This window comes from Lynx rufus, unplaced genomic scaffold, assembly GCF_022079265.1.
Source record: "Lynx rufus isolate CCGP_SWC_20201006 ecotype Redwood Valley unplaced genomic scaffold, mLynRuf1.p SCAF_3, whole genome shotgun sequence".
NCBI lineage: Eukaryota > Metazoa > Chordata > Mammalia > Carnivora > Felidae > Lynx > Lynx rufus.
The window spans coordinates 131,998-159,373 of record NW_025814845.1 but is presented as its reverse complement, the minus strand read 5'-3'; the positions used below and the strand labels follow the sequence as shown (position 1 = coordinate 159,373).

General features: G+C 62.0%; 1 protein-coding gene across 1 annotated transcript in view; it reads right to left on the bottom strand.

Annotated features, from left to right (window-relative positions):
• Positions 1-23,224, bottom strand: part of ABLIM2 (actin binding LIM protein family member 2) — a 115,669-nt gene extending 92,445 nt beyond the window's left edge. The window contains exons 1-7 of the mRNA XM_047091289.1: positions 23,144-23,224; positions 21,250-21,370; positions 15,199-15,316; positions 12,563-12,764; positions 10,184-10,340; positions 9,713-9,856; positions 2,896-3,079 (exon numbers count right to left, since the gene is read on the bottom strand). Of these exons, the coding sequence (XP_046947245.1) occupies positions 2,896-3,079; positions 9,713-9,856; positions 10,184-10,340; positions 12,563-12,764; positions 15,199-15,316; positions 21,250-21,370; positions 23,144-23,224 (1,007 nt within the window). The remainder of the gene's footprint in view (positions 1-2,895; positions 3,080-9,712; positions 9,857-10,183; positions 10,341-12,562; positions 12,765-15,198; positions 15,317-21,249; positions 21,371-23,143) is intronic.
• Between the last annotated feature and the right edge of the window lie 4,152 nt (positions 23,225-27,376).

The following is a 27,376-nucleotide window of genomic DNA, read 5'->3' as shown; positions in this document are numbered from 1 at the left end:
TCCACGGGTCAACAGTTTTCATCAAAATTGGAAATTGTTTAGCCATTATTTCTTCAATTATCCACTCTTCCCCCACCTCCTGGATGCCCCCCCCCTTGGACAGGTAAAAAGATCCTCTATTCTCAGATTCCTGAACCTGTTCCCATGTTTCCCAGTCTTTTCTGTCTCTTTGCTGTAGTCTGAATAGATCCTATCGTTTTGTCTTCAGGTTCACCAAGCCTTTCCTCTGCAACACTTACTCTCCCGCTAATTCCTTTGAAGGAATTTCCGTCTCAGAAATTGTAATTTTCACCTGCAGAAATTCCACTTGGTTTCTTTTCATACGTCCTGTAACACTCCCGCTTCTATTCACATTTTCCTTTAAATACCGAAGCATATTTCCAAAGTGTGTCAAGCCACCGGCTGCTACTGCCACATCATCTCATTTCTGGGTCTACTTCTATTGACTCGTTTTTCTCCTGGCTTTGGGTCTCATTCTCCAGCTTCTTCTGTGACTGGTACTATTTGGTCGGATGTTGGGCGCCGCATTCTATGATGCCGAGGGCTGGACCCCACTCTTCCTACGGAGAGTGCTGGGTCTGTTCCTGCAGAGGCTCATTTGCAGATCAGTGCGACCTTTTGTGGGTTTGACCTTTCTCTTCGTTTCAGCAGGTGTTTGCAGCTTTCGCACGCAGGCTATTTTAGCCCCACTAATCAGGCACGACCCTTTTGGCATCCCCACCGCGTACCTGGGTGTTCAACAGCTCCGTCACAACTTGAACGTCTCCCAGCCCTGGGAACGGTTCAGCTTACAGCGATCTGGTCACTCTCTGTCCACCTGGTGAAATGTCCTCTCTGCCTGGGTGGCTTTGTGTCCAGTCAAAGGCTCAGAGGCGCCCCCACGTTGCTCTCTGCACTCGCTCTGCGGGGCCCCCTCCCCTCCGGAGTACGGCTCCTCCTGCTCGGGTCACCGCCTCCTGACTCGGTCTCCCCTCCTGGTACTACGGCTCCAGAAACTGTCTCCGGGCACAAAGCTGGGTATTTTCAGAGTCTGATGCCTGTGTCCCCAGGCTGAGTCCCAAGCAGCCTGTGCTCCAGTGCCTGAAAACAGTTGTTTCGTGTACTTTGTCCAGTTTTATAGTCGTGTACGGAGGGTGGTAAGTGCAACGCGGTCAATGCAGCGTGACAGAGTCGTCTGCTGTTGTTTTCAAAACAGGAGATTATCCAGAGGTGATCCTTCCAGCCAACGGTGACCACGTCTCCTCGTCTCTACGCTACGTGCACAGAAACCAACTATTTGATAGTCCTGATCAGTCCAGACTATCCAGATAGTCCAGAACTTTGGCCTGAACGTGGCACGAGGGCACAGTGCCTGTCATTAGAAACGTTCCTTGTCATCGTTCCCCCGTCTCTACACCTCGCTGACGAAAATATCCACTTCTGTCTGGCACAAAGGCTGTAGCTACAACCAACAGCTCAAAAACTGCCCTTGAAACTGGGTGTGGTGAGACGGAGAACACAGAGCAGAAGTTAACCCTGGGGAGTTTTTTTCATTATTATTCTTTGTCTCTCAGAAATGGAACATGTTCCTGGGAGCTGGAGCCATGCGTCTGGGGGCCGGGTGCTCGTGAGAAAACTGCTTCTGGCCTCCCTGCTAAGCCCCCTGAGGTGCAGGGCAGAGAGGGGAGCCGGTTGTGGCCCTGCCATGAGGATCAGGCCCTCAGTCTATCTCCAGCGACCCTCCGCCTCACCCCTGCTCTGGGCCAGGCACAGGGCACCACAGAGGAAGCAGGCCCAGCCCCTGCCCGCACGCAACTCCAGAGACGTGCTGCTGGGAAGGTGCCGTGGGGCCCAGGTGAGCACCTGTGCAGGGCACAGTGGTGCCCTGACGAGGGAGGGGAGCTGCCCCCCAGGGTAGGAAAGGCCCTGACGGTGCACCCTCGTACTTCAGGGTCTCTGGGTGCTGAGCCCTTAGAGTCTGGGCTAATGCCTCCCTGAGTCACCGGCACCGGCCCTGTACCAGGCGCATGCAGGTGCTTAAAAAGCCTGGTTGCAGGAAGGAAGGAACGAATGAATGAATGAATGAATGAACTAGACCAGACTGCGAAGTCCTCTCAGCCAGGCTGAGGAGCCCGGACTTTCTCAGGGATGCCGGGCAGGGGGGGGCGGGCAGTGAGGGGGAGCGACAGACAGAGAGGCGGGACCCCGGCGTGGAGGCCGCGGCAGGACCCCAAGCGGGCACGTGTTGAAGCCTCGGTGGGGGGTGGCGGCTGGGGAGAGCGTAGCAAGGGAGGGGCCCTTCCCCAGATCCGGAAGACGCTCACGCTTGGGGGGCCCTGCCCCCGGGGGGGGGCTGGTGGGGTGCCACCCACAGATCGAGGACACGGGCAGCTGAGGAGGGGCTAAGCGTGGCCTCCACAGGCACCAACGCAAGAGAAGAAACGTGTGGAGAGTGCCCGCGGGAGAGGAGCTGACCGAGGGGGCCGCGGAGGGCGGGGAGGGAGCTCCTTCCCAGAAGCCCAGAACCCGCTGTACTCTGTGCCCCCCGGGAAAGAGGGCATGGGGGCCTGGTCCTGTGCTGGGGCAAGGGGTGGACGCCTGCAGGGTCGGGGCCGGGCGAAGATGTGCCTCGGTGCAGGTCCGCCTGCCGGCCCTGGGCTGGGACCTGCGTCTGCTCCCAGCTGTGGCCCAACAGGAGGAAGGGAGGGGGAGGGGGAGGGGGGAGGGGAAAAGAAGGGGGAAGGGAGGGGAGAGGGAGGGAGAGGGAGGCGGAGGGGAGAAGGAGGGAGAGGGGAGAAGGAGGGAGGGAGAGAAGGAAGGAGGGGGAGGGAGGGGGAGGGAGAGAGGGAGAGAAGGGAGGGAGGGACGGAGGGGAGAAGGGCAGGGAAGGCGCGGGGAGCCCGCGGCCTCACTCACCGGCACACGGCGCACACGAAGCAGTCGGGGTGGTAGGTCTTGCCCAGCGCGGACACCACCTCGCCCTCGATGAACCGGTCGCAGCTGAAGCAGCGGGTCCCGTAGAGCCTCTGGTAGTCCCGCGTGCAGATGTACTCGCCCTGGCGCACGAAGAAGCCGCCCTCGGCCAGGTCACAGCCGCACGCTGGGGGGCGGCCGCGGCGTCAGCAGGGCGGGGACCCCGGGCAGGTTTCCCGCCGCACGCGGCCCCCGCCCGACGCGGGTCTCGGCGCGCCCGGCGGACTCTCCCGCGGAAGCTTCCAGAAGAGTGGCCCTCACCCGGGCCGGGAGTCCGGCCGCCTGGCCAGCCCCCTCGGCCCCCGGCAGGGAAGGAGCGCCGACGCCCCCGAGACCCTCCGCTCCCCGGGCCGTTCCCAGCACGGGACACAGCGGGCCCGGACGGCGCCCCGTCCTGGGCGGGAAGCCCCGCGGGGCGGAGGGCACACGCGTCCCCGTGGTTGTCCCCAGGCCACCGAGGAAGTCCCGACGCCCCCTCCAATGTCCGTCTCCACGTCTCACGTCTGTCTCCCAAGGCCAGACTCCCACAGACTCCCACAGGCCATGGTCACTTGAGCACAAATCCTTTCGTCCCCTGTGCCCTAAACACACCCTTCTGGCCCCAGGAAGAGCCCCGCGGAGGGGCTCAGAGAACTTTGCCAGGTGGGAAACGGGGCGACTTGCCTCAGGTCAGCCTGCCGGCGTGCGTCCGGGACACCCATGCCTTCCCCTCCCCGCCCCCCACACTCCCCCTCCAGCGCAGGGGCACGTGGGAGCCATGCACGGTTTCAGAGGGAGCAGCCTATGCTCTCCCTGGCTGGCCCAGCCCCTCCCTGCTGGGGACCAAGAGGGCGCCCCTGCAGCTCCAGACCCTGCCAGCTGGGCCCTGGGTCCTCCTGGGTCACAGCCCCCAAGCAGAGTCTTAAAAACCACATCCGTCCTTCCTTCCTTCTTCCTTCCTTCTTTCCTTCCTTCCTCCCTTCCTTTCTTCCTCCCTTCCTTCCTCCCTTCCTTCCTTCCTCCCTCCCTCCCTTCCTTCCTTCTTTCCTTCTTTCCTTCCTCCTTCCTTCTCTCCTTCCTTCCTTCCTTCCTTCCTTCCTTCCTTCCTTCCTCCTTCATCATGGTATTGCATCACACTTAAAATTTTTCATCAAAACATTAATTGATTGCAAAGGCTGCTGCTTCTGGGGAATTCTGAGTATCGGCATCTTTCACTTTAACTCACGTCCTCCTTTCGAGCACATCCAGTGGGAGGTCTTGCCAGAGCGAGACCGCCAACATCTTCTAGCAAAGCCCACAGCCAGCGTAAAAGTGGAAACTTCACCTTGTCCCCCCTTTTGCCTGGAAAGCCTAGTTCCCTTCTACTTCCCCAAAGAACCGCACGCGAATGTAACGTGTTTTAAGACCAGAAGTGCCGCCTCGCCTTCTCCGCAGGAAAAAATTCCAGAGTCAACGTGGACATTGATTTCTTAGGAATGTCTTGTGGTCACAAGGCTCTAAATATTTAATAAGTTATTCTGGATTGGGTTATTTTTTTTTACTAAGATGAGTAGAAAGCTAGCAAAGTAACACATACATTATAAATTTGGATAAGTCGTCGGAGACAGAGAAAACCTTTCTACGTAAGCTCTTGGTGCCGCGGATGGTGTTGACCGAGGGGAACGCCCGGTGGCCGGTCAAGGGAGCCCCGACCGTGGAACCTTTTCTTGGTGTCCTGGGAGTCTGGGAGGCGAGGGGAAGCCTGGCGGCCTTCCTTCCGGACAGGTGCCTCCCCGGGGGCTCAGGTTTCGGAAGAGCATTTGCGGAAATTTGGAGTCTGGAGACTGAACCTCTGGGAGTCGGGGTCCTCCCGGGGCCCGGTCCGCTCGGCCCGGTCCGCAGAGCCCCCCTCAGCTCACACCCCACTCAGTGCCCACCACCTGCCCCGTCGCCTGCTGCCCGGGGGCTCCGGCGGCCCTGCGGGGAGGGGAGCCCGCTCAGCTCAGCTCCCATCTCCCACACAAGGTGGGTGATGGGCCTCTCCTGGGTCTCCCTGACCCCTCGCCCGGGCCACAGGGTGGCACGTGCGGTGTGCCAGTTGTGGAGAGCAGAGCGGTTCTCCAAGGAGATGTGAGCTCTGCAGACGAGGTGAGACGTCTGCTGAGCAGCTGAGCCCAGACGCTGGAGCTGCCTGGCTTTGGCCCCCAGTTCCGCCTGTGCCCTCGGCTGTGCGTCCTGGGCAAGTTCCTTAACCTCTCTGGGCCTCTGCAGAGGCCTCCCCGAGGCTCGGTCCTGCGCCTTCACTGTGGTCCTTCTCCAGAAACAGGAGCGGGGGACGGGGGTGGGGGGCTCTTCCCGGAATACCACTTAGCACGGACGCTACAGAACGTGAAAACCGCTCCTGCCCCCCGACCCGTCAATCTCTTTTCTGGGACTTCATTCCCAGGAAATGACCAGGAATACCCACAGAGCACTGCTGGCCAGTGTAGGCTGCAGCCGCGATGCAAACGACGTGGGCAATTAACGCGGGGCTTTGGAGCCAGGCAGCCTGGGCCGGAATCCTCCCTCCGCTGCTGCTCAGCTGTGTGACCTTGGGCGAGCTACTTAGCCTCTCTGAACCTCCGAGTCGTCCCCTGCAACGTAGGGTTCGCTCAGCGCCGGACGGAACCGGCTTGCGTGTCCGACAGCAGAGGAATGGCCAAGGTCACCGCTGGCCTTGCCTGTGAGGAATCGGGGCAGATACTGAAACTGATGTGGAAGGATTTGCATGATGGGGAAAGGGCGCCCACGGTCCGGGAGGTGAATAAATCAGGACACAGAGGAGTGTGTGTAACGAGACCTCCAATCAAAGAGACTAGCGAGGGACGGGATGGAGGGGCTGCCTACCGACCCGAACCCGACAGGAGTCCCCTGGGGGGGCCCCTGGGGGGTGTTTCCACTCTCCCTTACGCCTCCCTGCGCTGGTGGGTGGAGGAGGGAGGAGGCAGCCGCTAACATCAGAACACGAGGAAACGACGGAGGCGGCCCCGAGGCCTGATCTGAGTGCGCTGGCTCGGGGCTCACGGCCACTGCCAGCCAGGGCTCACCCCCGTCTCTGCCCGGGACCCTCCGTCTGTACTAACGGGCCCCTGTCCCCAGAGCGACCTCCCTGCCACGGGGCCCGCGGGTCCTGGATCGCCCTGTGAGGGGCAGTCTGTGAAGAAGGACACCTGCCCGGGGCCGGCAGACGAAGCTTTCCTTTGGTTCTGGAAGCCGCTGGTTGGTTTCTCATAAATGCCCCGGGGGCGCCCCAAAAGGAGAGAATGTGGGCGTTCTGTACCACTCCCTTGTCACCCCCAGGTGCCCAGAGCAGCTCTCCGGTGGCGGTCCCAGAGAGATGTGCCCTTGCGGTCGACCCCACAGGCAGAGCCAGGGGGCTCGCAGCCCTGCCCACCTCCTTCCCTCCCGGGGGGACTCTCCCGCCATCACGGTCCTGCTCAGCCCTGCTGCTTCTCGGATCAGAAAACGCCCGCTTGCTGGGCATCACGGGTGGATGTGGCCTCCTGTGGTCGTCACTTAGGGGCCGGGGCTGTGTTTCCAGGGCGCTACGAGCAGGGTGCAATCAAGAACCAGGGTCCTAAAAGCGCAGACCTTGGCCGCACACACAAAGTCGAGGGGACCACACTGGGTCCTCCAGGCAAATTTCAAGCTGTTGGTAAGCACGCTTTCACTTCTCTCTTGAGGACCTACTACGTGCTGGGTGTCTTCCACGTTTGGTCACATGTTGCAGCGTGAGAGTAGAGGCGACAAGATCCCTACACACAGCCGGAATCCCACGTCCCCGCGCGGTGGACACCAGTCTCCGGCCCCTGGAGCCTTCCCCACGCCCACCGTGGCCCTCCGCACAGAGGTCTGGGGAAACGAAGGTGGACCGGGGCCCTCCTCTGTCCACTGTCCCTGGGCCCCAGAGCCGAGAGCCTCCCAAGGACCCCTCCCCATCACTCATCCTGCTTCAGCCTTTTCCCACGTCCACCAGGCACGCACCCCGCGTTCTCGCCTTCGTCCCAGCTGCTCCCTCTGGCTGCAAGGCTCTTCCCAAACGTGCCTCAAGTCTTCACTCAGGTCACCTCCTCTGTGAGGCCCACCCTGATTGCTCAACGGAAAACAGCAACTCTGCCCCTCTTCCTCCCTTCCTGTCTGGCACCTTCTAGCACATGGTAAGATGTACCTACCCTGTCCAGTGTTTCCCGCCCGTCCCCCGTTTACCAGAACGTGATCTCCATGAGAACAAGGGTGTCCGTCGTGCTCACGGATGCGTCTCAAGCACCCAGAACGCCGCCTGAGCGTGGCAGCTGCCCGAGAAATGTTGCTGTACAAACCCCGAGGTTAGAAACGTGCGTAGGACCCACACGAGCCGGTGGTGGCAGAGGTGGGATTTGAACCCAGACCTCCAAGCATCAAAGCCCAAGCCTGGGGCATCCATGAGGCAGAGTGTAATTACATAATTATTTCGTGGGCTCTCCCAGGTAAACTGAGGCACGCCAAACACGTGCCAAGGTGGCAAGAACGCATCCCACCGGGGCCTCTTGTGAGATGCTGTGGGCGCCTGGCAACGTGCCCACCCAGGGACAGACATGACTGGTCTCTGAGAATCGCCATCCTCCTTCTTGGTCCTCTGTGGCCCTGTGGGTGGACACGTGACCCGGTTCCGGCCAATGAGCCATATCAGAAGTCTTTGGGAGAGCCTCAGGGAAAGGGTTCTCCCTGATCAAAGAAGGGAGAATCATGTGAGCAGGGAGGCCTCTGCCTGTGTCTATCCCTCTTCCCGAGTTGGATACTATCCTGTGAGGATGTGATGCTTGGAGCTACGGCAGCCACCTTGAGACCATGAGGAGAGGCACCTCTGCCATGCACAGGATGCGGGGGGGCGAGGGGAAGTGGGGGTGGGGCAGTGAAGAAACCTGCATCTTTAATGACCCTGTTGAGCTGTTAAGTTACCCAACTCTGGGGAAAGGGGCCACTTCCAGGCTTTACGTTAAGACGATAAACATCCGAGACGCCTGGGTGGCTCAGTCGGTTAAGTGTCCGACTTCGGCTCAGGTCATGATCTCACAGTTCGTGGGTTCGAGCCCCGCGTCGGGCTCTCCACTCAGCACAGAGCCTGCTTTAGATCCTCTGTCCCCCTCCCTCTCTGCCCCTGCCTTGCCCTGCCCTGCCCTCTCTCTCTCTCTCTCTCAAAACTAAATAAGCGTTAAAAACCAGATGATAAGTATCCATGTTGTTTAAGACACTAGGAGTTGGGTATTCGTTTTTATTCATCCCAAAGTGCCCTCAGTGACTCAGAGGCTTTGCACTTTCAGAGAAACTGGATAGGCGCCCAATCGGAGGCCGTGTAACCTTCACGCTTAAACAAACGCGGTTCTTTCCAGCCTGCAGGCAACCTCAGCCGCCCCACGTCGTTCTGAGCAGGTGAAGCAGAGATGCCCCCACCGCCAAGGGCAGGGGCCCCGCTGGGCACGGCCGCCCGGCACGGCGTGAGGCTCTGTGGCTGCCTGCGCGTGTGGGCAGCGGTCTCGAAAGGGGGCCCGCGTGCCCACGGGCTCCTGCCACCCGTGCCACCCCCACAGCAAGCGCTGGGAGCGGCCGCGGCGCACAGAGGCGCGTCCCGGGTGCCCGCCAGCACCACCCGCCTGTGGGCCGTGACGAAGGGGCCGCGGCTTTTCCAGGGCCGCTCACGGAGGACAAAGTGATCTGTCCCCCGTGACGCTGTGGGAGGGCAGGGGCTCCCCTCCTCCCAACCCCCCCGGGTCAAACCAGGACTCCGTTCTGATGCCTTTTATCGCGTTCCTAAGGCCTGTGCTTACGGACCATCCTTGGAAACACGGCGGCCACTTCCCCCGTCTTTTAAAGTCAGCATCGAAAAAGAGCATTTTAATGGATTTTGCTTTTCGGACACAGCAAATTGATCTTTTGGAGAGTAGAGAGAATTAACCCAGACAAATCCCTGGGAAGCTCTGATGAAAAGGAGAAGCTTCAGGCGAGGGGGGTGGGCACTCTCCACCCGGGGGTGGGGCACCGACCACAGAAGGGGTGGGGGCATGGTCCGCAGCGGGGGAGCTGCGTCGTAGGCAGAGGTGGTATCCCCAGGACGCTGCAGGGTCGCCGTTCTCACACGTCCACACGGCGCTGCCTCGTCCTTTCCCAGGAAACCACTTCCAGGCTGTGCCCCTCTGACGGGCAGGGCCAGGGTCACCCTCAGACCGAGGGTCCCAGGACGCTCCCACCCCTGCCAGAGATGGTGTCGCCCCAGAGGTCCCTGGGTGGGGGCCACTGGGGGCGCTCGGGTCTTCCCTGGGCCACTGGCCCCCGCAGGACCCCCGAGTCTCCCACGGCACTCCGCCCGGCACCCTGCCCGGGACTCATCAGAGGCCACCATCCAGCCCTGGACAGGTTCCCACATCTCCAGGCCCCAGCCGCCCCCTCAAGTGACAGTCTCGGGTCCCTCGCAGGGCCGCTGGCACAGGGGGGAGCCTGGGCCCCCAGCCCCATCCCCCTCCGGCCCTGCAGCACCCCGCAGTCAAACCGCCGACCCGCGCCCCACACCGTGTGCACCTGCCCCTGCCGCCTGGGTTGGCCTGACGGGCTCCTCCTCACTCCGAGTCAGAGCGCCCAAACACCACCTCCTCTGCGAAGCCCTCCCTGGAAGCTTCCAGACCCTTCCTCACCCCCCACCCCCAGACCTTAGTTTAGCGGGTGTATTTATGTCCTCGCAAGAGCTCACCCGTCTCAGCAGGGACAAAGAACAGAGACCAGAGATGCTCACCTTTACAGACAAAGCACTTGATGTGGAAATACTTGTTCTGGACCCTCAGCACCTCCCCCTTGCACACATTTCCACACGTGTTACACAGGATGGCCGTGCTGGGCGACTTCTCCAGGGGGCTGTGAGCAGCCTGGGGCTCCGACACTGCCGGGGGAAGAAAGGTCACGTTAAAGGGTGGGACACACCAGGCGCAGGTGAGTAAACCAGTGACTGCGCTCGCCCCCACCCCCGCCCCCCCCCCCCGCCAGCTCAAGCCCCATAGGGCATCAGGGCACAGGCCCATCTTCTTTCCTGGGGAACCAGAGAGAATCGGATAACTTGAGGCCATCTGGTCAACCCCAGGGAGCGGCTCCTGTCTCTGGCGCCCCACACGTGGGCCATCCGTCCCCCATCGCTGTGTGCGCGCCTGCCGTGGTGGGGAGATCTCGACCCCGTCCCGTGGAGGCCAGCGGACGGGACACAGGGGCCCACAGCAGGCCAGCCCCTTAAGGAGCCCCAGCCTGGCGGTGAAGACGGCCCAAGGGGCACAGCTGATGCCGGGGGAGGCCCAGGGGCTGGGGACCAGCAGAGTCGCTTGAAACACAGGGAGGAGCCGGCCGATGGCAGAGCTGGAGGCTGGCACGGAGGCCTGCCGGGCAGAGAGCATGGCCCACGCAGGGACCTGAGCCAGCTGGATTCTTCCGACTCAGGACCAACCCGAGAAAGCCAAACCTGCTTCCCTGACCAGCCGTGTGGTCACCCCTTTCAGCGGACTTCCCGGCCTCCTGGCCTCCCAGCCTCTCCGGCCTCCCATCAGACCCACCCCGGCCTCTTTCCTCCTCTGGGAAGCCCCCCCACTGCTCTGCCCGCCTCTGGGGCTCTGGCAAACGCAAGTGAGGGGGGACGACCCCCCGCTCCAGCCAGTGCTGGGGAGACAGCTTTGACTTTCTCATTTGGGGGTCTTTGCTTATTTTCACATCTTCTTTTTATTTATTTTATTTATTTTTATGTTTATTTATTTTTGAGACACAGAGAGACAGAGCATGAACAGGGGAGGGGCAGAGAGAGAGGGAGACACAGAATCCGAAACAGGCTCCAGGCTCCGAGCCGTCGGCACAGAGCCTGACGCGGGGCTCGAACTCACAAACTGCGAGATCATGACCTGAGCCGAAGTCGGACGCCCAACTGACTGAGCCACCCAGGCGCCCCTATTTTCACATCTTCTAATGCCACCCTCCTTTCTTGGTCTGGACAGGGTGCAGGTGGTGTACCTGGGGCAGGAAGCCTGCAGGAGAAAGCCCAGGTGGGCTGAGGGGTGCGGGGTGGCCGAGGAAGGACCTGCCACACTTCGTTGGAGCATTAAGCTACTTGTACCCACGCACACCCACGAACACGATTGTCTAACGCCAGCTTTGAGCGAGCACCACACCTCGGGGTCTCCTCGTAAACATCAAGGAGGTCACGCCAGACAGAGAAGGACATTTCTCCATCCAATTCCCCCCCTACCCCTTGCCCCCCAGGACCCCGCATCCCGGCGGCCCCCCATCCACCAGGGCAGGGTTCCTCTCTGCTGCGGTCCCCGCCCGAGGTGGGGACATTGCGTGGGTGGCACAGAGGGGGAGCGGGCCATGCTGGGGACAGCAGGCTGTCTGAGGAGGAGAAGGCTGTGAACACCCTGAGGGTAGCAGGGTTCCGGCTATGTGGGGACGAGAAGCAGGTGCAGGAAAGGAGGTGAGCGGCAAGAAAAGTAATTTGGCGTCTCCCTGGGCACCCTGGGCCGGGAGTCAGCGCCTGCCTTGTGCCTCCAGAGGGACCCAAACAGCAGACTGCGGGTGCGGAGCCCGGCGGGACCCCTCGAGTTCTGCTGCCCTCCTGCAGCCACAGCGACCCTCCCCGCTCTAGCTGAAGTGCCAACACTGGGCTCTCCCTGTGCTTCTCCTTCCCGCAGAAGGAGTGCAGAAATTGTCTCATCTACGACTTGATAAAATTAGCGGAAGAAGGCAGAGGGCGGGATTTGAATTTAAGACTCGAAATTCAAGACTGGGCTTCAATTTAAGACTCCCCTTGCGGGATGAGCCGTTGGAATCCGGGTTTGAAGCCAGTGAATGGCCCGGCGGGCTATGGAGTCACCCTGTGCTCCTCCGAGGCTCCAGGGAGACTGTGCAGGGGCGGCGGGGGCGGGGGGGGGGCGGTGGAGGGAGGACTGAGATCCTCGACACTGGACACTGTTATCTTCTCATCTGTCAGGCATACAAAGGACAACAGCCGATCGTCTGTCCGTGAGCAGACAAGCAAGTTTTTATACTGCTGGGATCTGGCTCAAGGCCAGGGAGGGAAGGTCACTGTCAGAGTCCCGGGGGGGGGGGGGGGAGTGCAGGCCGTGGGGGCAGATGGCCTGGGCGCAGCCCCAGCCTCACCTCCTACGTGCTGTGACCTGGAACGTCCAGGCTTCCCCGCAGCTGTCCCTCCGCCCGGCTGCCTCGTTCAATCACCTGCCCCAGAGCGTTGCTAGGATGTGGGCTGGGTGCACAATAGCTATTGTCATTTTCCAGAACACACGGCCTGACACCCTCAGTTGCCTGGCTCCTGGAGATATATCTGACCTGCGGGCAGAGCTGCTTTAAGACACGCTTTGCTGAGGGGACCCGACCCTGCCCACGGAGGAGGGGACCCTCTAAAGCCTCCTGGGACCTCCGGGGCGGTGAGAGCGGTGGTGCTGCCCTCTGGTGGCGGGAAGAAGACACTGCGCCACGGAGACAGCCGTGGGCCTCGCGCACAGGTGTTCCCTCCGGCCGGGCACCTGCCCGGATCCCACCCGTGAATCCTGCAGATCTGTGGCGTGGGGCCTCTGACCCCCCGAGACGGACTCACCCCTTGCGCCTCCTGCACATGCCCACTTGCAAGAAACCCCCGTACGCAGACCACGCTGGGGTATGTGTCCTCGGTGAGCTGTTGTCCCTGATGCTGCCTGAGGGAGCTGAGGCCCGGAGAGATGGCCCAGGCCCAGCGCGTGACGACACCCAGGGTTTTCTCCACTCGGCCCCGGGACAGGGATGGGCTGTTCTGGCCAGGCCTGGTGTCCGGGGTGTGGGTAGTACGTTAAAAAAAAAGAGAATTCTCGAGAAACTAGCTACCCAGCCTCAAGACAGGGAGAATCCTACATGCACGTTACCAAGAGAACGAGCCCGCTACGGGGCTGTAGGATCCCACGCACAGGGCATTCTGGAAAAGGCAAAACCATGGAAACAGGAAACAAAGATCAGTGGTCGCCAGGGCGTGGGGGCGGGAGGGGCGAACGGGCACACTGAGGGCGTTTACGGCCACGAGACCCCCGTGGGGACACCGGTCACGGCACACTCGTCCCGCCCGGAGTCACCCCAGCGGAAACTTCAGCTCATTCTACGGCAAGCACGCCCCACCACCGCGAGATGCAAACCCCAGCGGAAAGTTCCGGGTGTGGCGTCCATGGGAACCCCGCTGTCTGTTCGGTGTTGCTGTGGACGGAAGGCCACTCTAAGAGACGACGTCGGGGAAAATTTTTAAACGAAAAGGAGAGAGAGAGAGAGAGAGAGAGAGAACGGCCACGCCGCAGCCCTAACCACACGCACAGCGGGCTCTTCACACTACAGACCCCCAGCCGTGATCATCACGTAAAACATAAATGCGAGCGGCACGAATCGATCCCACAAAGGGCTGTGGCCATTTAATCCCCCTGTGCTAGTGAAATCCCGGCACCGGGGGGCCTCGCAGGGAACAGGAATTACTACAGGCGCCATCACTGCGTAACGCCCGCGGTCACAGGGGAGGGACACGGCCAGCGCGCCCTGACCGGGGGCCGGCCCCGCAGCCCCCGCGCTGCCCGGCAGCCCCTCCAGGCTGCGACCGTGTTCTCTCTCCAGGAGAAGCCGTGTGCTGCTGGAGCTGGGACGGGAGCCAGCAGGGAGGGCTGTGACATCCGGGGGCGGCCGCATGACCTTGGAGAGCTGACCGAATCCCAAGAAGCCTCAGTTTTCACGTCTATAAATTGGAGCTCGGTCTCCTGAGGAATTGTTTTAGGCTCCGTTAAAGTCGAGGAAGCCCCTGGTGCAAGGCTGGCCTGGTGGTCCCCAGGTCCCCAGATCTCAGGGGCCTCCCCGCAGCTGGGGGTGGGGACGGGGAGGAGGCTGCCAGGAGGGAGACCGGAAGCTCCCAGAGGGCCATGCCTCGGCTCACACGCCAGCCTCGTCTGTAGATGTCCCCAGATCTGCCTGCACGCTCCAGTCACCTCGTGACGTGGCGGGGTAGACGACGGAGGGGGTGGGGGGGCCGGAGAGCCGTACTGACGCGAGCTATGCCCCTCCCTGGCCCTGACACCTTGGGCGGTCACATGCCCTCCGAAGCCTGTTTCCACCTCCGCGATGGGGATAGGCATTCCCAGATGGGGGACCCCGATGCATCTCCCACTTCCCAGACCGCAAGGCACCTGCCGTTCGTGATCCTCGGGACATTTCTAGCCGTTTCTTCCGTTTTCTCATGTTGGTGCTGGTGTTCTGTTCCTTCCCCGAGGGTCCAGTTCGTGCTGGAGCCCGAGCTGGCTGTGCCTGGCGGGGCCAAAGACCCACAGTCCCTGGTCATCTGGTGCAGGGTTTGCTCCGGACGGACACGCACCTCAGTACAGGACGTGGGACCCTGTGCGCTCCGGTTCTGACTGGACCCCACGGCCCCGCCAGCCGTGATGGCTTCGCTGTGCTCTCCCCTCTGCTGTTTGCATCCTGCAAACCACCGGCCGGGGTTCCAAACTGCGTGACTGTGTTCTAATATCGAATAGCCTCATAAACCATGCATGCACACCCACTCCTGAGACTCCGATACGCCCAGGGTGGGTCCCAGGCACACAGGGGGCATGGACCTGTGTGCAATCAAGGAGAACTTCTGGGAGGAGGTGACACGAGGTAGGCAGGTGCCTTCTGGGTCTTCAGCAAGGGCACGTCACCGTGCTCATTTCCATCACAGTCCCGACCGCGCTGGGTGGCCCCCGCCCGTCGGCCTGTGTGCCCGCCTCCCCCCGCGTGGAAGGCCCCCAGGGCCAGGGGCCAAGTCTGAGAAGTGTGTGTCCCTTGGGCCGGGTTCGGAGGAGATGGCTCCCACACGCCCCACGTGGCCATAAGCATCCCTGTGGCTTGCGCACCCCTCCGGCACGCGTGTTTCTTGGCGCTGGTTTTCTAAGTACAGAGTTAATGACGCCCCCACCCCCGTGCCCCGGAGGGTCTGTCTGCCCTGCCCTCAGAACGCTCTTTTACAGGCTGTGCCTCAGGTCAGGAGTAGGTCCCGCTCTCTCCCGCCGCCCTCCCCAGTGCTGCGTGTCGGAAAATCACTTCAAATCACACGGGAGCACTCCCTTCGCTAACCTACTTACGGGCCGACTGCTAATTATAATCACGGAGCTGGCCGTTCTCTCCGAGGCCGTCGGCAGCCTGGGCCCAGCAAGCAGGCTCCCCAGACGGGCCAGAGGGGCGATCCGGTCTGACCCTTCCAGGAAGTCATTCATCCAGTCCTCCACCAGCACCAGCGAAGACGCTGCGGGTACCTGCTCCCTGCCGAGCTCGGGGCTGGGCCGGGGCCCCGGCAGTTCCCGCCCCCAGCGGTCTGCACTCCAGGGCACAGGGTTGGGGGACAGAAACACCCCACCCAGAAGCTCGTTGCACCAGACGCCTGAACTCCCGTAGCAGCCACCCGCAGGCCCGTTTCGATACTCACACCATCGGACCGCAGGGACCCCTGTCCCCCTGGGGATGCCACCTCGTGGGAAGCTGTTGCCTCCACCCCCCCGGGAGTGACCTGGCCCTCGGCCGGTTCCCCACAGATGTGGCCTCTGGTTTCTCTGTGGGGCTGAGTGCGCCCACCCGAGCCCTTGACCTGCCCCAGGACCAGACTGCACTCGGCCGGCAGCAATCAGCTCTGCTTGGCCGGGTTCTAGGACGGGGACGTGGGCTCAGCACAAACATTCGCAGGCAGAACTGAGCATGTGAAAGTGCTGTACACTCCCGGCCAACTTCTGCCCGACACCGTGACGTCTGGGGGCAGAGCCACCGGGGGTCCCCTGGGCCCCGCTCAGGGCCGGGGACACGGCGATAAGTGTCTGCTGGGTGGCTGAGCCGAACCTCCTCTCCTGTTCACCTCACTGCGCTGAACGTCCCCTTCACCCTCGGGGGCCCCGCACCCAGCCCAGCGCCTGGCACCTGCTAGGCGTTCGAGAAATAGGACGAATCAACACACACCACACTGAACTGCAACATTTTGGGACAGGTGCCCGTCTCCACCTGCACGCCGCGTGCCTGGGCATCCGGCGATGTGACCACCCCTCCTTCTGGAGGTCTGGACGCTCACCGCTCCGAGCAGTTCCTGGAGGCAGATGCCCGTCCCACAAAGCTCTTCTCCAATGTGGCTTTACCACATCTCCCACTAAGTGTCGGGGTGGGAGACCCCTCCCCTGGAACACGGGTGGACATCTGGGGACAGCCTCGGCCAACAATGTGATGGAAACAACTCCACGTGGCTTCCAGGCCAGATCATCACGCCACAAACTTGCTTTTAAGGACGCTCCTTCTTGGAGCCCAGAGGCCACGCTGTGAGGAAGCACGACCACCCCAAATACAGAGGGATCGCACGCAGCATGCACGTGAAGGTGTTCTGGCCACCAGCCACGTGGGCCACGACGCCTCCAGGGGCTCCGTCATCCCCAGCTCTCGGGTCACCCCCAGTCTTTACGTCTTCCCAGGAGAAACCACAGACATCGTGGGGAGGACAGAAAACGCCCCTGCCGTGCCCTTTCTGGATTTCCGACCCTCGGAACCCGTGAATGTCCCAGAATGCACGTTCGGTGCTGAAGATTTGGGGCGGCGTGTTATTCGGCCACAGAAAACCACAGCCAGACCCCCAGAATCCCCTGCCAAGTCCCGACATGGCGTGCCTCCCCCCTCTGCACACAGCCGGCCTGAGGCTCACTCCAGACCTCTCCAGACACAGGAACGTCCCTCCCTCCACGGCCCGAGTCCCACGAGGATGTGCTGGCTGCTTTGATTCAGGGAAGGAAATGCCCAAAGTCTGGCATGACCTTGTCTGGAGTCCTTTCTGCCACCCTGGGGTAGACACTCTTGTGCCCTTTTGGCAGAGTGAGAAACCAAGCTCAGAGAGGTAAGCTAACCAGCCCAAGGCCACACAGCCAGGAAGGGTGGAGTCAAGATTCAATCCCCGGTCTGCCCTCCTCCCGCCAACCTACCCTGGCTCCAAAGTCCCAAGTGTCTCGGGAGGTCCCCATTTGGACCTGGTGGGAGACTGTCCCCTTGAGCCCACGGGCTCACAGCAAGGGGATAGCCCGGACAGCAGAGCCCCCAGGACAAGCTCCGGCAAGGTGGCAGGACCAGGGAAGGCGGCCTTGAGCACCAGCAAGGTCAGGTCCTTTGCTCGGGTCCCTGACCTGCTCAATACCCTGCCCACAGCCCATAGGACCCATGTCCCCGAGGGACCCCCACGCCTCCACGCCCCGCGCCCACCTGGTTCCCTGACTTCTCCCCCACTGCTTGCTGACCCCAGACCCTTTCCCAAAGTTGTCCTCGACGGCCCCAGCACCAGCCCCGGCCCCCGCCACACCGTCTCCTGGGAGCGTGGCTCCTGCCCCTTCACCTGCGAAGACGACTGACCTCTCAGGCCTCCTCTGTACCCACAACGCGCTCACGGGGAGCCCGCGTGCTGAGCCCCACGCCCTGGGGGGCGCTCTGGGCACTGGCTCCTCTCGATGCCGCAGCAGGGGGGTCCCCCTGGGCCACCGACTGCCACCTGGAACAAGCGACATCTCCTCTCCAAAACGGCCAGTGAACCTCTGGCCGCCTCTGCTGGAGACCCCACTGGGGGCTCCCGTCTCTCTCCGGGGCCCTAAAGGCCAGCACGGGGCTGGGGGAACAGAGGACCCAGTTCACCTCAGACCGCCTGGGTCACGCTCCCCGTCCAGGAGGCCTGGGTGTGGGTGTGAATCCTGGGCCACCCCGCCCGACGGGGGCCCCTTGCTCCCAGGGCACTGCTGTGGGCCCTTTGGGTAGGTTGGGGGAGCTGCACAGGGTCAACCCCGCCAGACCCAGGGAGGCCAGGGGTCAGAGATCACTCTCCGCCAGAGCGACAGCAGCTCGGCGTCTGGACCCCGGCGGACGGAGCTCAGACCCCTGCTGCCCCGTGGTTCTTCCTGCCCAGAGATGGGAGCACATTCCCACAAAGTCACTCTCAGCCACACACAGCCTGGGGGGGGGGGACACCAGGCAGCCCCACGGAGCCTGGAATGAGCCTCATACTTGATGGGGGGAGGGACGAAAAGCCGGCCCTGTCTCCCTCCCTCCCTGCAGAGAGTGTGTGTGATCAAAAGGGGGGGTCCCAGGGGCCACAGAAAGAGCCCATCTGTGACAGCTGAATTGTGTCCCCCCCGATTCATACGTTGACCCCCTAGCCCCCAGCGCCTCAGAATATGACCTGACTTGGAGGCAAGGTGTTTACACAAGTGGTCAAGCTAAAGTGAGATCATCGGGTGGCCCTGCTCCAACACGACTGTCCTTATGCACAGTGGACATCAGGACACAGAGGGGACCACGTGCAGACACAGAGACAGGACAACTGTCCGCAAGCCGAGGAGAGATCCTTCCCTCACGGCCCTCGGAAGGACCCCACCCCGGCGACACCTTGATCTCAGGCCCCCCCCCCCCCCTCCAGAATGTGAGCCGACATCTGCTGGACAAGCCCCAGTCGGTGGGACTTTGTTACTGCATCCCCAGGAAACAAATCCGCCATCGCCACGGGTGGAAAGAGCCGGAAGCCAGGCCTGGGATGTGCTGGTGCCCCACCCCCCCGAGCCTGTTTTCCATCCGCAGGGGGACGATGATGTTACCCGCCACCCCCACCCCCACCCCCCCGCCAGGCTTTCTGAGGAGGGAGACGGGGCAGGGCTGGCCCATGGGGGGGGGGCTCCTTCCCGAGGCAGAAGCGGGGGGCAACGCGGCCGTGAGCAGCCCCCGGAAGCTCAGGCTGGCCACAGGGCCTCCCACAGGCCTCAGCCGGGGCTCCTGGCAATTCCCAGATGCTCCACGCTCCAAGCAGCTGGTCCAGGAGGCCTCTCCACCCACGTCCCCGAGGGTATTATTTCATTGCTGGAAGAGCGGCTCCTCCTGACCGGAGAGGCATCTGAGGACCTCACGGGTGGCATTCCGGAAGGTCAGGGCATCTGGGCCCGTCCTGTCCCCACACAGGCCCAGGGGGAACGGCCAATGGCAGAGAGGGGCGGGCCCCGCCCAGGTCACACAGAGTCTGGGCAGGCCGGGCGCAGGGCTGGGGTCTCCAGGCCCCCAGGCCGGCGCTTGACCCTCCGGTCACATGGCCACAGGCCAGGGTGGTCACCTCTAGAGCAGTAAGCGACTCTGTCTGGGTCGGAACGTACACCCAGGGTCCAGTACCCGGCATATGCCCCAGTAAACGTTCCTCAAATCTAACGGGAACAGGACACGTATCCGATGACTCAAAGCACTGCACGGGGCATCAGCACGGGTGACAATGACGTGTGTGACATCATCTTTCGGTTCCCGTTCCCCGGGCTAAGTGCCAGGCGCTGCATTCGGTGGTTTCCGTCCTGGATCGGCTCCCAGAGCAGGATACGGGGACGGGGGACAGCTGAGACAGGAACGCGGGCCACGTGACCTCCGGCCCGAGCTGTGGCCTCCCACCGAGGTCTGTGAGGGCCGAGGCCCTCCTGCCGGGCCAGCTGCCACGGGACCCCGTCGGCGAGTCCAAGCCCCTGGGAGCGCCCTTGGCTTTGGATCCGGCAGGGGTGGCCACAGGGGTCTGAGAGGTCTCTGTCCCCCCTTGACCTCGCCTCCCTGTCTGTGTCCCAGGAGGACACCGCCCATTTCCTGAGGCCCACTGAGCACCGGCCACCTCTCCTCCAGTCGTCACTTCATTCACACAACTGGGAACTGGCCTCTGGTGGCAGCTTTACAGATGGACAGACAGAGGTTCCGAGCGGCGAAGCCACTTGCCCAGGCCGGGACTGGACCCAGGTCTCCCCTGCCCACCGCGCCATGCTGGGGGGAGGCGCGCGAGGGACCTGGCAGGTGTGTGTGGCCTTCCAGAAGGACAGTCGAGTCTGCCTCCACGGGGCCCCTGCTCCTCAAACCTGCTTCCCAGCGTCACCGTCTTTGCCGACACCGAGCAGCCTGGGGACGGGGCGGCTCACGGCGCTTGGAACAAGCACCCGATTAACCTCCAGACCCGGCTGCGGCTCCCGACAGGCCCAGAAGGACCCTCCTCTGCCCAGGTGGGATTCGGGGCCTCTGCGTTCCTCCCTGCCAGCCGGCAGCCCTTACTCGGGGTCTTTAGTCCCTTCCTGCCCCTCCCCAGTGCCCGGCCTGGCCGTCCCCATCCCAGGCCCTCCAGACGCTCGCATGGTGCGTGGAGACCCTGATCCCCGCGTCCAAAAGCAGCTACTGGTGCCCGAGCCCCCAAAACCCACAGCACATTGCGGGGTCCACGCCAGAGTTCAAGTTAAAATTCCCCCGACCTGCTCCTCGGGGCTCGTGCGGCACCTCCCCCGTCCACGGCGAGCGTCCAGGGCAGCGAGGGGCCCGCTGGGCGATGTCACTTTTCTCCAGGAAACGTGAGCATTACCAGCCTGTTTAGTGGTCTGTGTTGGTGATAAAGGGTCTCAGTCTGCATCTGAAAATCGTGGCCGGGGAATCCGACCACACCAGATACCCCAGGCCACCAGGACGCAGGGGTGAGCCTGGAGGGGCGGGGAGCCTGCGGGACGTCTGGCCGGGGCTTGTGGGCCCCCGTTCTCACCTCTGCTGGGCAGCCGTGCCCCTCCAGGCCTCCGTGCCCTCCCTCCTTCCTCCGTGGGACCGCCAGGGCCTGGGGAGGATAACACCAGACGCTCATGGGAGCCCCTGAGACACATCTGCCCAGTGGGGCGGGCGTCTGGGGGTGAGGTTGGGGGTCCCCTTGGAGTCATGGGGTGGGGGGGGGCGACCACCAGCGCTGACCTACAAGCGGGCAGAGGCAAACTTCAGCCTCCCGTGATTTGGGGGCTGTAACGGCATAGGAGCAGACGCGGGCGGGTTCAGGGCGTGACGATGCCCCCCGTCCGGTGTGGGCCCGAGAGCTGTGACCACCCCACTCTGCAGATAAGGAGCCTGGGGCTCAGAGATGCTCAGCAGCTTGGGAAGATCACACGGCTGTAGCTGGAACGGGGAGGGGGGCGGTCACAGGACTGGTTTGTCCTCCTCCGGCCCTTCCCCCACTCACGTGCGGGCCCCTCTGTGCTTTCCTCCTGCTCGCTGGGCCACGGAAGGGCCGTGGCAGGGGAAGCATGTCCTGAGTCTAATTAAAACCAGGCATCCAGAGTGCTGGCCTGGGGCCCAGGGAAAGCTGAGACGTGCAGGACATCAGTTCGACACACACACCACACCGCCCATCACCCCGACGTCTCCCGGGGCATTTCACACGCACTGACAGGGTCCAGTGCACAAACCAACAGCCACAGACCCCACCCGCCTCTGAGCTCAGGCGCACCAGGATCACCAATGCCCGGTCACACAGCCCGTCCGCGGTGATGGGCCCCTGCTCCACCCGGACGGGCCCAGACGTGTGGCCTTCTGATGTCACATGGTGCTGCGTGGGAGCCCATCCCGGAGCCACTGCCCACCCCCCAAGACCACAATTCCTTAGGTTTCGACAACAAAAATACCTTCTTTTTGGTGACCCAAACAGCACACAGAAGTTGAAGAAGAATTACAATCCCTGCTAACCTTCTACGCTGACATTAGCCACCGTGACCATCCCAGCAGGCAGTCCCGTGAGCCGCAAACAAGACGTTATCCGTATACGTTCACACACACACACACACACACACACACACACACACACACACACTCACGCACACCTAGGACGTGCGACATGCTACGACCTAGGATACGATATGATACAACAACGTAATCTTCTCGGGACAGAACCGATGCCTTGCCCTCGTGTCCCAGACGCACTCTCTTCAAAACAATACCCTGAGCACGCGCCCAGGGCCCGCGCCGCTCTCCAGAAGGTGCCCCGCATCCACTTCAAACAAAAGTTTTATTGAGCTACAATTCACATGCCACACAACTCACCTGCCTAAAATGCACAACTTTATGATTATTGGTGTAAAGGTGACCCTTGAACAACACGGGGTCGGAGGCACCAACCACCCCTAATGCAGTTGAAAATCCAAGCATAACTTTTGAGTCCCCAAAACCTTAACGACTACTAGCCTCCTATTGACCAGAGCCTACGGACAACGGAAACAGTCGATTAACATGTATTTTGTATGTTACGTGTACTATATGCTGGGGTTTTACAATAGCGTAAGCTAGGGGAAAGAAAATGCTATTAAAAATATCATCGGGAGGCGCCTGGGTGGCTCAGTCAGTTAAGCGTCCGACTTCAGCACAGGTCACGATCTCGCGGTCCGTGAGTTCGAGCCCCGCGTCGGGCTCTGGGCTGATGGCTCGGAGCCTGGAGCCTGCTTCCGATTCTGTGTCTCCCTCTCTCTCTGCCCCTCCCCCGTTCATGCTCTGTCTCTCTCTGTCCCAAAAATAAATAAACGTTGAAAAAAAAATTAAAAAAAAAAAATCATCGGGGGGGCGCCTGGGTGGCTCAGTCGGTTAAGCGTCCAACTTCAGCACAGGTCATGATCTCAGGTTTGAGCCCGTGTCGGGCTCTGTGCTGACAGCTCGGAGCCTGGAGCCTGCTTCGGATTCTGTGTCTCCCCCTCTCTGCTCCTCCCCTGCTCATGCTCTGTCCCTTTCTCTCGATAATAAATAAGCGTTAAAAAAATTAAAAAAAAAATAAATATCATCATAAGGAAGACAAAACACATTTCCTGTGTTGTATGTATATTTGCTGAAAAAAATCCACGTATAAGTGGACCCGCTCGGTTCAAACCTGTGTTGTTCAGGCATCATCTGTTTTCACAGAGTAGGGTGTCGGTCGCCACAATCAATTTTAGCACATTTTCATCGCCCCAAAAAGACTCCCCCGCCCATTTCCGTCACCCCCCATCCCTCCTCTGTCCCAGCCCCTGACAACTGATAATTGACTTTCTGTCTCTACAGATTGGCTTCCACGGTTCATCCGCACTGGAGCGTGAGTCAGGGCCGAAGGCTCTTAGCGGCCACTAACGTTCCATCCCACGAACGCATCCACCTGCCAGTCGATGGGCTCTAGGGTTGCTCCCACTTTCCGGCCTGCTGTGACCATTCGGGCACGATCTCCTTTGTGTGGACATGTGAGTCCATTTCCCTTGGGTACGTCTGAATTGGGAAGTGGCCATTCACACGGTGACTCCGTGTTTAGCCATCTGAGGACCCGCCAGAACTTTGGCTAAATGGCTCTGCCGTTTCCCATCCCTACCAGCCGCAGGGGGCGAGCCTCCAGAGTCCCCACATCCTTGTTTTTCCGACCACGGCCACTGAGCAGGTGGGAGCTGCCCATACCCACGACTAGTGACGTTGAACACCTTTCGTGTGCTTGTTCAGACTTGAAAATCTCTTGCGGAGAAGCGTCTTTTCAGACCCTTCGTCCATTTAATGTGCTTTCTGGAGACCCGAGCTATAAGGGTTGTGTGCACGTTCCACACATAAGTCCTTGATCACATACAACACTGGCGACGGCCGTCTCCAGATTTGCAAGCTGTTTTCATCTTCCTCATAATGTTCTTCGTGGGATGAGAATGTTTAATTTTGACGACATCCAATTTATTTGCGTTTTCTTTGGCTGTGTCCGTGCTGTCGTTTCTAAGAAAGCACCGCTTCATCTGAGAGCACAGAGATTTAGCCTGATTTTTTTTTTCCTAAGGGATCCACAGCATTTTTAGTTTTTAGCTTTTACTATAATCTTACATAAATAGAATCACATTTCCTTTACTGCAATTTTTATCACAAGATGCCATTTCTTCATCCGTGAACCGGGAACAGTGGTCCCTACTGCACAGGGTCTGGGCCATCTTTCATGACCCCTGTTCGCCCTTCGCCACCAGCGTCCCCGCCCACCGTCCGATGTGAAGGACACGGTGTGTCCGGCTGCGCAGGGAGACCCATCCCGCGTCAGCATGGAAATTCCACTGGAGAAACGCACATCGTGGTCACATGCCTGGGCTCCTGGGATCTACTGGGGATTTCAGAACAATCCGGCACACCCGCCAGGCCGGGGGGACGTCACCTGACCCCAAGCCAGCTGGTGCCGTAAGCACGGCCAGTGGGGGCGAAGCCACAAGCTTCGGGGAAACGAGTGTCAAATGTCCGCGGTGTCCGCTCACGACACCTCGGGCAGGGCAGCCACAATCAACCTCAGGTTACGGGGGGGGGGGGGGTCGCTGGGGCGCCCCCGGGAGCGGCCAAGTGCCCTGTCCAGGGCGCAGCAAGGCCAGGCCAGAGGGGCTTGGGTCTCACCGGTCAGCTTCCGGGCCACGCTGCCCCAGAGCTACCCCAGAGTGTGAGGCGAGGACGGGGAGATAGGGGTGAGGGGGTCCCGGCCCCTACTCTGCAGGAAGAACCAGTGAGGGGAAGGATCTGTCCCAGCCGCCCGGACATGAGGTGCCCACTCGTGCCCAGACAGAGGCCCCGTGAGGCGAGGCACCTGCGGGAGGCAGGCCCTGCACCCCCTCCCCCCACCGCCCGGGCTTCAGAAGCTCTTCCTGGTACATCCCCGCCTCCCTCTGTTCCTGGGGGTCCAAGCTCCCTTTCCCCGGGTTTCGGCCTGTTCGTCTGTGAGATGGGTCACTGCACAGGGCTGTCATCAAGACGCCGTCACGGAAAGTCCCCAAAGCCTGGCATACAGTCGGCGCTCACAAGTGCTGGCCCTCACCACGTTCACAAACAGCGGCGCTCCGTTAGACCGCCTCCCTTCGTGTCAGACCCCCCAGAGCTTGCTTGTGGGGCTCAAGCTTTCCCCTCCGCCCGGAAGGTCTCGGCCAAAAGGGCAGTTGCCAGCTTTACCTGTGTCTCCTCCCGGCATCCCCATGGAGCGTGGCCTCCTCTCCGGGGACCGGCACCGGGCGAGGCTGCGGGCCGCGGCTGAACCAGCAGAAGAGTCTCTGGGGCCGGCACGTCTCCGCACGGACTCTCCAGGAGGTCACGTGGCAGCTGCCATCCGCATGCCCGAGGAAGGGCAGGGCCAACCCCTTCCCGGCACACCGAAATAGACTCCCACCAACCCCCAGAGGTGCACCTGTTTCCCGGGCGTCCGGGAAAGGGACTTTGGAAAGACACGGGCGGGGGTGGAGGGGCCGGGCCCATCTCCTGCCCCCGTGTGCCCGGTGCGGGCAGCGCGACCCCACGGCCCTTGTGCTGGGACTGCCCGGCACAGCCCCACAAACGGGGGGCTTCACGTGCGACGTTACGTTCCCGCAGTTCCGGAGGCCGAAAGCCCCACGTCTGCGTTCCAGGGCCGCACGCGCTCCCTCTGGAGGCTCCCGGGGAGGATCCCTCCCCGCAGCTTCCAGCTCCGGGGGCTCCTGGCCACGTCACAACAACCTCTGCCTCTTTCTTTACGTGGCCTCTCCCCGCGTGTCCACGTGCCCGTCCCCTCCGGTCTCTGGTAAGCGCGCCTGTCACCGGATTTGGGGCCCGCCCTGGTCCCGGATGACTTCATTTCCAACCCTATCTTGATGACACCAGCAAAGACCCTTACTCCCGATAAGGTCACAGGCCAAGCTTCTGGGTGGACGTGACTCAGGACGGACCTTTTGAATCCACCGCAGGGCCCCAACGTGCCAGAGGGGAAACTGAGGCTCGGGAAGGACGCTGGTCGTGAACGGCAGTGCTGGGGCCCCGGGGGGTCCAGCTGACGTGCTGCACGTCCTCAGAGCCCCTCTGCTGGCTTCGGTCCCGGAGTTATACGCGCACAGTAAGCACAGGCCTGGGCCCAGCATGTGGCCACAGGGGACCCACAGGTGTCTACACCGGTCATCAATAACCACTGTTAAGAGGCTTTGGGGTGACACCAGCGGCCTTTGGTGCAGCGCTGGGCGGGCCGAGGGACCCCTGAGAAGGCACCCGGCAGGAAACACCCCATCCCACCAGCTCTAAAGAGTCAGGAGCAGGTGCCGGCGGCCGGGATGGGGCTTTCCTCACCTGATCTGACTGCCACCCGTCGCCACGGTCTGACACATCCTCCTCCCCACCTGGTCGCTGGGGCTGGTGTCCCTCAGGCCACCGCAGGAGACCCCCAGGGCTGTCTGGGCCATCACTACCGGGCCCCGTGGGACCCACACGTGAGCACAAATCATCCATCCGGGGCACAGGGTTATAGCCTCTTTGGCTCATAAACGAGAGGAGTTTCCCGTTCCCCGATTCTGCCGTCCATGCCCTGCGTCCCCGTGCCCAGCTCCGCACAGAAACGAGGATGGCGACCACGACCTCAGCGCCCCTCTGAGCACCCAGCAAGTCCCGCGTGCTGCTCCATACCCGAGACAGGAGCCATCGTGTCCCTGTTGTCTCCAAGAGGAAACTGAGGCAGAGAGACAGGCGGGGTGCAGCCGGCTCTGGCGAGCAGGAGGGGGCTGTGGGCTGTGAGTCGGGGGGGGTCTGGCAGAGCCCTCTGCGAGTGACCGGTGCCCCAGAGCGCGCCCCGGAGGAAGGGGCCGGTGGACACGCAGAGGCCGAGGGGCGGCTAGCGGCTGGACACGGGGAAGGAACAGCCTGCGTGAGGCTGGACAGGAGACGTTCTAGGGGTGCGGAGGACCCCCGCTCCATGAGGCTGGGGTGCTCGCTGCGGTGGGAAGGTGGGCAGGGGCCAGCCTCTGTCTTACGCCCTCTCTGAGCCTCTCAGCCCCGGGTCCCCTCCTCAAAGTCGCCCCCAGGGACCCCCAAGGCCACATACCTTCAGTCCACCTCGGCCGGGGGCCAGAATGCCCGCGTGCGAGGAGGGCCATCTGCCCCAATGCTGTCGGATCAGCCTCCCGGGAGAGGGGGGCCGCATCACGGTGGGGGCTCCGTGGACTGTGGGACCCTCGGGCAGAAATCACAGTGCAGGCCCGGGCTCCGTTCTTCTCCAGGTGTCTGTCCCGGCCCCCTGCTGCCTGGGCCCTGGGACCGATCACCCCACGGAGACCCGGCCCCACTGCACCGTGCGCCCCCATCTGCAGTGGCCGTCAGGTCCCCGGGAGGCTGCCCCTGGTTCACGGGGACACTGAGGGTGGAGACAACCCTCACCCACAGAGGCCCGGGGTCCACAGACTAATGGCTTCCTCCTCCACAGCCTCGGGTGGGCTTCCCGGCCCGAGGCGTGGAGGGGGTGCCTACGCCCTGCCCCTTCCCCACTGGCTCTGCAGCGGGCGGGAGGCGCAGTGTGGCGGGCGCCCCACGGGAGGGAAGGTTATAGATTCCCAGCCTCGCGGGGGAGTCTCACCCCTTGGCTGGGCCTCAGCCTTCAAGGTCAACCACGTGGTCTGAAGGCCAGGGACCGGGACCCCGACGGGCTTACGCTAGTTTGCAGTTTGCACATCCCATCCCGGGGCTGTGACCAACGGGGCTTTGGGGGAACCACCCTCTCCCCTCCCCAGACCCCACAGGATGAGCCCTCTTTTCCTCCGAAGATGTGAGGTGAGCAGGTGAGGCTTCCGCCCCGCCTAGAAACTTCCAGCCA